Source organism: Apis dorsata, unplaced genomic scaffold, assembly GCF_000469605.1.
Source record: "Apis dorsata unplaced genomic scaffold, Apis dorsata 1.3 scaffold_642, whole genome shotgun sequence".
NCBI classification, from domain to species: Eukaryota; Metazoa; Arthropoda; class Insecta; order Hymenoptera; family Apidae; genus Apis; species Apis dorsata.
The window spans coordinates 51796-63213 of NW_006263833.1; the positions used below are offsets into that span (position 1 = coordinate 51796).

Genomic DNA, 11418 nt, shown 5'->3' on the forward strand with positions numbered 1-11418 from the left:
TTTTTATACTTACTTGCCAAACTACTTTTAATTTTTTTATACACGTACGTATGATAAACGACAATGCCAAGAAGAACAAATAACAATGCAAACAAGTATTTCGGTGTTGGTTCGTGCACGATTGGTGTTACAGCCAAGAAAATAGAAACTCCTAATATTAGCCAAGGTACTACAATCGGTACCGCGTATGGTCTCGATGCATTTGGTTTCGTTCGCCGCATGATTATTAATGATAACATGGCAAATCCATAAAATACCCATGTTAAAAAGCTTGCAAATTCGATAAGTGCGATAATATCTCCCGTGAGCAGATAAAGTAGCGTAAGTAATCCTTGAAACGCTACTGCCGCAGCGGGAGTCATTTTTTCGATATGTACGAAACTGAAAACTCTGGGTACGTGGCCTTCACGACCGGCTACATAGCAGAGTCTGGATACTCCGAATTGAATACTAAGACTACATCCAAAAGTAGATATTGCAACACCCAAAGGTATCACAAAGCCTAACCAGGAGGGTAAAACTTTTTTCGCCCAGAGAACTGCCACAGCTGGCGCTCTTACCATTTCAGGTATCGTTAGAGCAGCCATGTACATCAAATTCATCGAAACGTATAAAATAGTGATCAAAGGTACACCGATTAAAATACTTCTGAGAATATTAATTTCCGGTTTCTGAATCTCTTCCGTGACGATTGCAGCGGAAGTCCATCCATCGTAAGCCCATAATCCACTATAGAACGCTAGCGCCACGTTGCCTGCTGAAGTTGTAGTACCATGAAACGGTTTCTCCAATAACTCCGTATGACCAGTGTATAACCACCATATTCCACCGCAAATCACGAAAATACACGCAACTATTTTGCATACGGTAAATATATTTTGAACTTTCACGTATAATTTTACGCTGGTTAAATTAATGTACGTGATTAGGCCAAGTGCTAGGATAGCTATAAGTTTTTTTAATCTGAACATCCATTCTTCAGAAAGATTTTCTAAATATCCAGAAAACGGTTGTACACTGTACTCGGCGAATGTCAACATGATTACCGCCACTTCTGTTGGTCGTAATACCATTACGTAAACCCACGAACATATAAATGCTGGTATTTGGCCGGCATAGTGATGCAGGGGTGAAAAAGCTTCGATGAAATAAGCATATTCAGCTCCGGATCGTGGAACGACTGTACTTAATTCGGCGAACGCAAGTGCTCCCAGTAGAGATAATAAGCCACAAGAAATCCAGACGATCAGACAAAGGCCGACAGATCCTGATCTTTCGAGAGCGCTAGTGGGGGATACAAATATTCCGGAACCTAAAGAAAAAATGATTAATTGATTAAAATGATCGTGAGTTTTATTTGTAAAAACAAAATATATAAAAAAAATATGAACTCTTATCATCGTAACTTTTATCAATTTATTAAAAAAAATATAAGCAATTAGTAATATCTTCAAAAAATATTTTTTTTATTATCGCGATATTGCAAATATATTAAAACTTTAAATACCGTTATTGTGATCGTTTTTACTTTTTATATCATTATTTATTTCATATTTCAGTTTTTCGAAATGTGATTATTTTTTTTCTTTATTATTAAAACAAAACTCAATTTATGTTATGTTACAAAATGATCACGTACGTAAAAAATTCTGTGTTAAGCTTTTTAATAAACAACTAAAAATATTATTTGACGTATATTATTTGATCTTAATGGCAAAAATCATCTTGTAAGTCTACATATACAGATAAATAATAAGCAAGCTATTCGCAATTAGACTGCAAAGTTTGATTAAATTGACTAGATATACTTAAAGAAAATATCTCGTAATACTTGAGCGCGTGGGTCAGCAATTAACCTTGATTAACCCTTTAATTTATAATCGTGTCAAAGTTTTCTGCATAATTACCGAAATGTTACATCACGTTTTATTTTTTATTATGCACAGAATTCTATAGATTAATAATTAATTTCTAAAAACAATTGCGCATATTATTTACATTTGCCACCAATTTTCATTAATTCGATTCTAACAGAATAATCTAGAGAACTATTTGAGAAATCTCATCCGATCACTTGTGCACTTTCTCGAAAAACATTCTCGATGATAAAAGTTTTATAATTAGCATGACTTTTGCTCAAAATATTTTTTTCTATCTAATATTTATTTTAATAATTTCCAGTTAAATGAAATGTATATTATTGTATATGATTATAGCTGAATGTATAATTGTACAATGAAAATGTACAATTGTCGAATGAGATTTAATCTCCCTAATGAATACAATCACTGAAAGGGTAATATAAAAAAAAATACGATGTCTTGAATCTCTATTGAAGAACATAATCTGCGTAAGTATAAAGTCGAAGTTTATTCAAGCCTATGTAATAATGCAATTACATTTAAGTGTTGTTAAATCTAAATATGATACTAAGAAAGATTTCTATTGGACTTTTCTTTTTTATTTTAATACGATCAATTATCATTTATTATTAGATAATATTGTCTAAACCAAGTGTAAATATGATTTATAAAGAAACATTATCTACAAAGCATATTTTTTATGATATTATATCAATCGTATATCAAGTATTGACAGAAAAGATCAGAATATCGTTAAAACCAATCAAGAGAATATTGCACGTTTTACAATATACGATTTACTAAAATTAAACAGTAGCTCTGGTTATCGTTTCTCAAATGAACTCTCAAATGAATGTAACAGTACCGATATTGACTTGCTATTATCTGCGCAAATGCAGGGATACTTTCACTCGCAATAACATATGCATTGAACTAAATAATTGTGCATAAACCATTTGTGTATCGAATACATTTTATATTTACATAACTTTTAGGTCAAATATTGATAAAATATAATAGCATGATTAAAACCTTTTCACACATTTTATTTTTAAATATTGCGAAGTATTGTTAAACGTCTTTTATCATTATATAAATATATTTTCACGAGAGAATAGGTTGATAATTATCAATGAAATCCTATTTAAGTATAAGTTCATTGTTCGAACATGTTATGTTTAAGGATTACAATTTCATTATGTAAGCATAATAAAGTGGAACATATGTGATGCTGATAATGCATTACGTATTTCTGGCCTTCGGCAATTATCTGCTGAGTTCATTAACAAGTTGAATAAAATTGATTAAAATGATATTTGCAAAAAAATAAGTAAGTAAATAAATAAATAAATAAATAATGAAAAAAATAAAAAAGTAAAAGATGTAAAATCAATAATTCATGCTTGCTGACCCTGTATAACGTACTCTAACGTTATGCCGGAAGAAAACACTTGTTATTTAATATTTTTCAATTGGACTTAACTAAGACGAAATCTCGAATTGTTACATCGTGTAAAATTAATTTAACACCTGTTTTTCAAATATTGTTTTCATACCGATCATAACAGCCACGATCATGCCCACTGCACTGAACAGGCCTAACTCCCGTTTTAGCGCAATTTTTTCATTTCCTTTTTTCTCGGCTTGTTCCATTTTGCACAATATTTGATTAGAACTCTTGACAAGTAACGATTACCACGTTATTATCCAATTCACCAGTACCACGAACTTTTTTTTATTTTTGAATTCAAACGTACATCGCGCGAGGCGCACGACGCACAACTTTAAGACCGCCTTCGATCAGGCTCTACATACAATCCGTGTAATGAAGACACGAATCGGCTTCCTCGTGTCTTAGAGCCGGATCGAAGACAGTATGACGTTATCGGAAGATGTCCAGAACGAGACTGAAGTGTTAACGGGTCAGCTAGTCGCTTATTTTTGCAGGCGCACGATGGTCCCCCTGATAAGAGAGTACTTCATACCCTGATCGTTACCGATATCTTTGACAATCAGCCGGGCGGCTTAGGAGAGTTTGAAAAATTTTGCGAATACAGACGAATAAAGGCGAAAACGCAGAAATAGAAATCGTAGTTTCTAGTTAAGTACGAGATGTATTTTTACGATCAATTAATAGTTATCTTATAACTAATAAACTTATAAAAAGCGTAAAATTAACCGATCTCGTATTGAAATAAGAATTGAATATGCGTCACCTTGAAATCATTTAAATTTTGAAGTGTTATGAAGTTTTTTTACAAAGAAATATGTTTGATAAGATAATTTATATTTTCGAATTCGATTTTTAATAAAATAATGGCAATATTATAGAAAGAAATATATTGTCGATTTATGTTCTTCTTTGGCTTTCTTTATATTTATGCTCTTTCACCGATGACTAATATAAGTTGATTATTTTGTATTATCCTTTGTATTATTCCTCGTTTTATCGAAAGTACATTTGGACTAAAGATAAAGCAAATTTTTGAAAAGAGTAATGAATAATGATTGCGCAAACTATGAAAGCATATTATTTATTTGAAATGAAGAAATATTATAAAAAAAGAAAAATTTTTGTAATATTGTGAATTTTTTATGATTTATATTTTAAAGCTACAATATTTTCATTTATATATATTATATATTAAATGATTTCGTAAAATATATCGTTTATATATTTTTTTGAATTTTTTTTTTATATAATTAAAATGCAAATATACTAAAATAATATAATTTATTTTAATAATAATTATAAATCAAAATTTAAAAAATATATATATATAAAACATCAATTTCTTCTATAACATATTTAATGTTTGAATTTATAATATAATATTATAATATATAAATATAATGTTTGCAAGACGTGTTGAGTCTAGAGTCCAGAATGAAGAATGTGCGTTTTAAAGTCGCATCGTGAAAATATTTTCGCAATTTTTGCGTTTAATCATTCATATTTTAAATTAAATTCACATATCATTGAAAATAGAGTAATAATTAGAATAAATAATATTAGAATAAATAACGATTTTATTTGATGTTCTTTTTAGTGTGGATTATTTTGACGGATAATTAAGGTTAACGTGTTACAGTGAATATATGTATAACCTATCGGACATAATAAATATTAATTAGCAATGGAAGATGAACAAAAAAAATGTCAAGATGAAGAACCAAATGAATTTTATTTCGAATCTGATCATTTAGCATTAAAAGGAAATAAAGATTATACTAGTCTTTTAAAAACAATTGTAATTCTTGAAGCTCAACGTGTTCAAGCTTTAGAAGATTTGGATAAACTTTTATCAATTCGTTCCAAAGCATTGAAGGATCCAATATCTTTCGTAGCACAGATACAAAATGGTGAACTGCCAGAATTACCAGGATCACAAAAAATTGCGGAAATTCCTTATATTGATTGGACTCAATATAATATAGCTGCACCTGATATGCGTATGAGACCTCAAACAAGACATGGACATATTCTACCTCATGTACAAACAAAGTCAGAACAAGAGAATGGAAAAGTATGTTACACTTTATATATATTTGATATAAATATTTTATTTTACATGTATATATAAAATTTATACATTTAACATAAATATGTATAATTAGATTTTAGTGAGAGGACGTGCTTTTGATGAGAGTAAACCGGAGACTTTTAATCAGTTATGGACAGTAGAAGAACAGAGAAGATTAGAGGAACTTTTAATAGAATATCCACCAGAAGATGTAGAAATGAGAAGATGGACCAAAATAGCTAATGCTTTAGGTACATTTTTAATATCTTTCTTGTTTAATATATAGATTAATTTTAATTTTTAATAGGTAATAGAACTCCAAAACAAGTATCTAGTAGAGTCCAGAAATATTTCATTAAACTTTTAAGAGCTGGATTACCTATACCTGGTCGAGGTCCCAAAATGAAATTGGATGTTAAAAAAGGAATGGGTCATAGACATCAACGTAATAACTATTCACTGTTCAGACGTTCTACATTTTTTCCTCATCAAGATATGTCTTTTACAATGCCTGATGAAAGCAAAGAACAGGCAATTACAGAAGAATCTGTATGTGTTGCAACAATTTTATAATTTGATGAAAATTTAAAATTTGCATTGTTTTTTTTATTCTTCATACTTATAGGAAGATGATGCTGGAAATAGTATTATTGATGATAATCCGGAATTAAGACATATAGAATTATTGAAACAAGTAAAAGCTGAGAAAGAACAAAATTCATCTTTTGTATACAAACATGTTGGATATAAAGTATGCATATAAAATATTTTTAAAACATACGAAGAAATTAAAAAAAAATTAATTTCTTTTTTTTTTTTTTTATAGTGTTTAGTTTGTGGGGAAGATCCTTTGACAGGTACAAGATGGCATTGTACAGAATGTCAAGATGGAATTGATTTATGTGGTGATTGTGCAGTAGCACAATTAGAAGCTGAAAAACCATTACATGATACATTACATAGATTACTTCCTATTAAGCCACCTCAATATACTAGAAGTTATGATTTGGATTATTTCCCACAAAGTTTCAGTAATTCCTCTTACAATTACTTAGATCCTAATTTTTTACCAGAATAATTATTAATATTTTATAAAATTTGTATTTAATTAAATTTTATCATATATTTGTAAAAAGAAATATAAAAATAATTATTAACTATCATTATTTATTATTATTTTAAAAAAGTATTATTAAATATTAATATTTTTTTAAAATTGTATTAAAAACATGTAGACTTTGTATCTTATTGATCTGTCTGAACGACATCGTTTTGTTTAAATTTTAAATTAATTTTCTTTTTGTAATCGTCAAGAGTACCATTTTTTATATTTTCTCGAATAATCTTGAAAAATTCGAAATATTGATGTAGATTATGTCTGAAAATTCATCATAAATCAATATATATATACTCGTTATAGAATATTAATTATTATTTACAAATCATATTACTATATGATTAGAACTTACATCATTAAAAGAACTGTGCTAAGCATTTCTTTGGTATTACACAAATGATGTAGATATGCCTTAGTATGATTTTTACAGGTAAGACATTCACAGAAATGGCAAATAGGAGAAAAATCTTCTACATATCTGTTATAAAATATTTCTTATTAAAACAAAAGATTTTTATAATTTCTGTTTGATATTACCTTTCTTCTGTAAATGATATTACATGTCCTATATTATTACAATCATGATGATCACATAAGAAAGTTAAAGCTTCTAAATTTTCAGTAATTATATAAGGATATGATGTATCAAATACATCAATACCTAATTCAACAAGATCTAATACTGTAAGAGGATTCCAGCATCCCATTGATACTTTAAGTTTTTCAGCAGGTAGAAGATTCTGTAATTAATACATTTAATAAAAAAAAAATGCAGATATACAGAAAAGCGATATTATTACTCACAACTGTATATTCCACTATTTCTTTAATTTGTTCTGTTGATATATCCTTTACATCTGATCCATTATTATGCAATCCATCAATCACATATCCTATTAAAGGTTTATCTTTTAAAAACTCTATTGACCATGCTCTAGCTTCTTTATCATAACCACCTTCAATTACACCTAATATTTCTGAAGATTTTAATGTTTCAGATGAAGAATGTATAGAAAAACATTTTTCAAAGAATGTTGTTGTACGTCGTATAGCATTTGATAATCTTTTTCTACTACTATTAATTTTGGTATCTCCATCATACAAGGCAACATACACATCTGGTTTAAATGCTTCGATTACATCCATATATTCCTTGGGAGTTAATTTATATTTTCCTTTTCTAGTCCATATAGGAGTGAAATCCATTTCTTGAAAACCTGAAGGTGTAGCATAAGCTGGATCATGCAAAGTAAGAATATTGATATATTCCTAAAAAACAAAATATTTATTATTTAAATTTTATGAATATGAATGAAATATAAATGGAATATTATTGAAAATTTATGACATAATATACCTTCATTCCCACAAAATTTGCAAAATTAATATTACTATCCTTTACTGATTCTAACATTGAATATGTAGAAGTAAGGGAAACGGATAACATTTGTAGATCTGAAGTAACCATTTTGAAAACATCTTTAGTTAAATGTGGTACACTGCCTCCCTAATAATAAAATTTTAAATAAAATATTTTTATTTCGTTATTTATCGAATCATAACTTTACCTTTGTATAAACAAGAACAAGAGGAGTTTCAAAATTACTATTGGGAATTCTATTAAATTCTGTTAACTTCCCAATACGAGCAGTACAAGATTTTACTGAATTGGTATAAAATTTCATATTGATTTTTATTAATATTTATAATTCATAATGTTTAATAAATATATGAATTAAGTTTCATGAAATATGTTGTTATATACCATATATATATATACATATATACATATATAACCTTAATAAATCCACGTGTCATTCATAAATTTTCTTTTATGTACAAAAATAGACATAACATTTCACATAATCTAATTATCACTTTATTATAGATGATTCAGAACAGCAAAATAAGTATATACTTATATACATATTTAAATTTTACATAAGTAAATAATAAATAATAATAAGTCAATAAGAACTATGATAGCATCATAGACCAGGTACAAAATAGATATAATGTCCTATGGAATTTTGTGTCTTTTGAAATATCTTTTTAAAAAATAGATTTTTTTTTATTTAATTATTATAATTATAATAATAAATAAATCTATCTAATTTACGATAGTTAAAAACATAAATTTCTTTTTTTTTATATTAATTATTTTAGATTTAATAATTTTTTACATTTTGATTTTCTAATTTTAGTTAATTTTAACTTAAATTAATTTTAATACTTTATTATTATTATATTTTTAAATTATATGTAAAATAAATTATATGTAAAACTTTTTTTTTTGTAAAATTTTGATGTGACACAAAATCACAATTTAATTATATTTAATAAATTGTATTAATGTAACAATATTTCAATTTTTCGCGCGGTTTTTATTGAATAAAGATAAATTATTTTAACCAATAGAAAATTGTTAGACAAATTCATTGGTGCGTAGTTATTCTTCAGCCAATTAGAAAAGCCGGTAGACAAATTTATGGCGCGAGACATCATTCTTGTGCCAAAAAGCATCGTGACAGGACGTATTATCGGTTGGAGTGCATGGCCTTGACTACGCAGTAAGTAATTCGATTGTTATTTTATTACAAAATTAATAAAGAAATAAAGTGTCGTGATAACAAAATTAATTAGTTTTTGAATTTTTTTATTTTTTACTTCGATCATTTATTCGACTGTTATATTACGAATGATTCGTATTATAAGTTTTTATATTATAAATCAAATTCATTGCTTTATTTTACTATAATTTTAATTTTATATATTTATTTTATAATTTTGATTTTTATTTGTGCAGATTATTATTCGATTGTGTCGATATGACTTTGAAAGAACGATGATTTATTACATACACACATTATGACGATTTATTATGCCGATGATTTTCTTGTATATCAGGTAACACTTTATTTCTTTTCACAAAAACAGATTCACTTAGAATATATTTCTATTATATTTTTATTCCTACCGTAACAAATATATACATATAATTAGTTCATTATAATTTAAATTTTATATTATCAAATTATTTTATTAACATATTTTTGTTCTAAATACATTTTTATCTATATTATTTACATATATAAATGTCTTTCTCTTTGATCTGTGTTTTACTCAAGGATATAAACATTTTTTGTTGTACAATTCTTCTATGAAATTGATCGTTCGCGTTCGTGCAATGCTCGTGTTTCGATTTGTTGTCAAATTGTCGATCGTATCCCCTCTAATTCGATAATCGAAATTGTGGCGTCATTGTAGTGTCGATTATTATAGTGTTAAGACGTGTCTTTTTCCCTCGAATTATGTGATTGATTAGTTCGAATAGTTTTATTTCTATGACTATTTTTTATTATTCATACATTCGCGTAGTCAAATAATACGTGTTTATTAATATAATTGAAAATCTTTTTAGTGCTAAATTGTTTTTTTTTTTATTTATACATTGAGGGTTAGAGTCGCAAATAAATCATATTATGACTTTGTAAAATAATATCTTAGCTAGATTATCGTTTAATTTTAATATAATTGGTAATTATTTTATTATTTAATATAAATAGTTAATAATATATAATTGATTAATATATTTATATTATATTACATATATTACTTGTCAAACTATCGAATATATCGAACTCTCTCCTGATTTCTATTTCGATAATCGAAATTGTGGCGCGAAGCATCATTGTATTGTCGATAATTGTGGTGTTAATTGTGGTGTTACGCATCTTTTTTTCTCGAGGTATGTAATTGATTTTTCGAATACTTTTATTTCCATAGCTATTTTTTATCATTCGTACATTCATATAGTTAATTAATACGTGTTTATTATATATAATTAAAAGTTCTTTGAGTGATAAATTATTTTTTTTTTTTTATTCATATATTTGGGGGTTAGAATTACAAATAATTTATTTTGTGACTTTTTAAAATTAAATTTTAGTTTAATTATTATTTCATTTTAATATAATCGATCTATATAATCAAATCTATACATAGAATTTGAAAATTTTAATTTTATTTTATTTTATATTTTATAGATTATTGGCTACTTGCTGCAATAATTTTGAAAGCGGGAAGAATTTCAATATGGACGCTATCATGACTTTCCATGAAGATTTTCCATTGTAAAATTTGACATTTTGTATGTATATGCATTTTATTTTTATTGAATTGTTATTGATTATTGTTAAATAATTCATAATACATTATATTCTTTTATATTTATACATTACATTTATATATTTATACATATTCATTTATATTTATACATTATATATTTTAATATTAAATTTTTTTTATTATTAATTACATTTCTTTATTATTAAAAAAATTAGTTTAAAATTTCAAAATAGAATAATATTTTCTGAAACAAAATGACTCAATAGAAACGTGAAGAAAAATATTGAAGTAATATTTTCTTCTTTTTCTATCGTATTCCTTCTTATTAATTTTATTTTCAGAAAATTTTACCGCGTGCAATGCGGTCAGTAGAGTCAGTGTTTGTTTCGAAATAGTATTCTCTAATATTTTTTAAAGCACAACTGCTTTAATTCAACTTATTTGTAATAGTTATTCGCGAAATTAGAAGCAGTGTTTTTTCGTGGATTATAATTTAAACGCGTTAATAGTCTTTTNATTTATTTTTCTTTTTGTTTAAATTATTCGTTTTCGTATAGTGTAGAATCAGTGCTTCTTTCAAGAGCATAATGTGATCATCCATCACGCGAAGAGGTAATTATCTTTCTATATTTTCTATTAATATAAATTTTTATCCTTCCTCGCTTAAATAATTAATATATATCTACTATGTTTTGAATTAAAATATTTAATTTTTTTACAGTTTTCATCCTCCTACTTGTCAGCTTCTCGACGACTTCTTTCTTCTGAGTTACTACAGCATCCATGG

At 26.6% G+C, this 11418-nt stretch overlaps 3 protein-coding genes across 4 annotated transcripts in view; 1 reads left to right on the forward strand and 2 right to left on the reverse strand.

Moving 5' to 3' along the window:
* LOC102671456 (b(0,+)-type amino acid transporter 1-like) overlaps positions 1–3937 on the reverse strand; it is a 4680-nt gene extending 743 nt beyond the window's left edge. Inside the window, exons 1-2 of the mRNA XM_006621855.2 lie at positions 3419–3937; positions 14–1312 (exon numbers count right to left, since the gene is read on the reverse strand). Coding sequence (XP_006621918.1) covers positions 14–1312; positions 3419–3515 — 1396 coding nt within the window. The 5' untranslated portion in view covers positions 3516–3937. The remainder of the gene's footprint in view (positions 1–13; positions 1313–3418) is intronic.
* Positions 3938–4679: 742 nt separating this feature from the next.
* On the forward strand, positions 4680–6547 carry LOC102671821 (ZZ-type zinc finger-containing protein 3). Its single transcript, XM_006621858.1, has 5 exons — positions 4680–5389; positions 5481–5637; positions 5694–5935; positions 6012–6137; positions 6213–6547. Exons 1-5 carry the CDS (start codon positions 5000–5002, stop codon positions 6462–6464), a joined length of 1167 nt encoding a protein of 388 aa, XP_006621921.1. The 5' UTR covers positions 4680–4999; the 3' UTR covers positions 6465–6547.
* On the reverse strand, positions 6194–8229 carry LOC102671959 (queuine tRNA-ribosyltransferase accessory subunit 2). 2 transcript variants are annotated; one of them, XM_006621859.2, is made up of 6 exons: positions 8072–8229; positions 7861–8010; positions 7308–7772; positions 7041–7243; positions 6856–6981; positions 6194–6764 (listed from the first exon to the last, which is right to left on the reverse strand). In XM_006621859.2, exons 1-6 carry the CDS (start codon positions 8186–8188, stop codon positions 6632–6634), a joined length of 1194 nt encoding a protein of 397 aa, XP_006621922.1. In that variant the 5' UTR covers positions 8189–8229; the 3' UTR covers positions 6194–6631. The 2 variants fall into 2 exon arrangements, with proteins under 2 accessions (XP_006621922.1, XP_031369293.1); XM_031513433.1 differs by having other exon boundaries at positions 6856–6984.
* Between the last annotated feature and the right edge of the window lie 3189 nt (positions 8230–11418).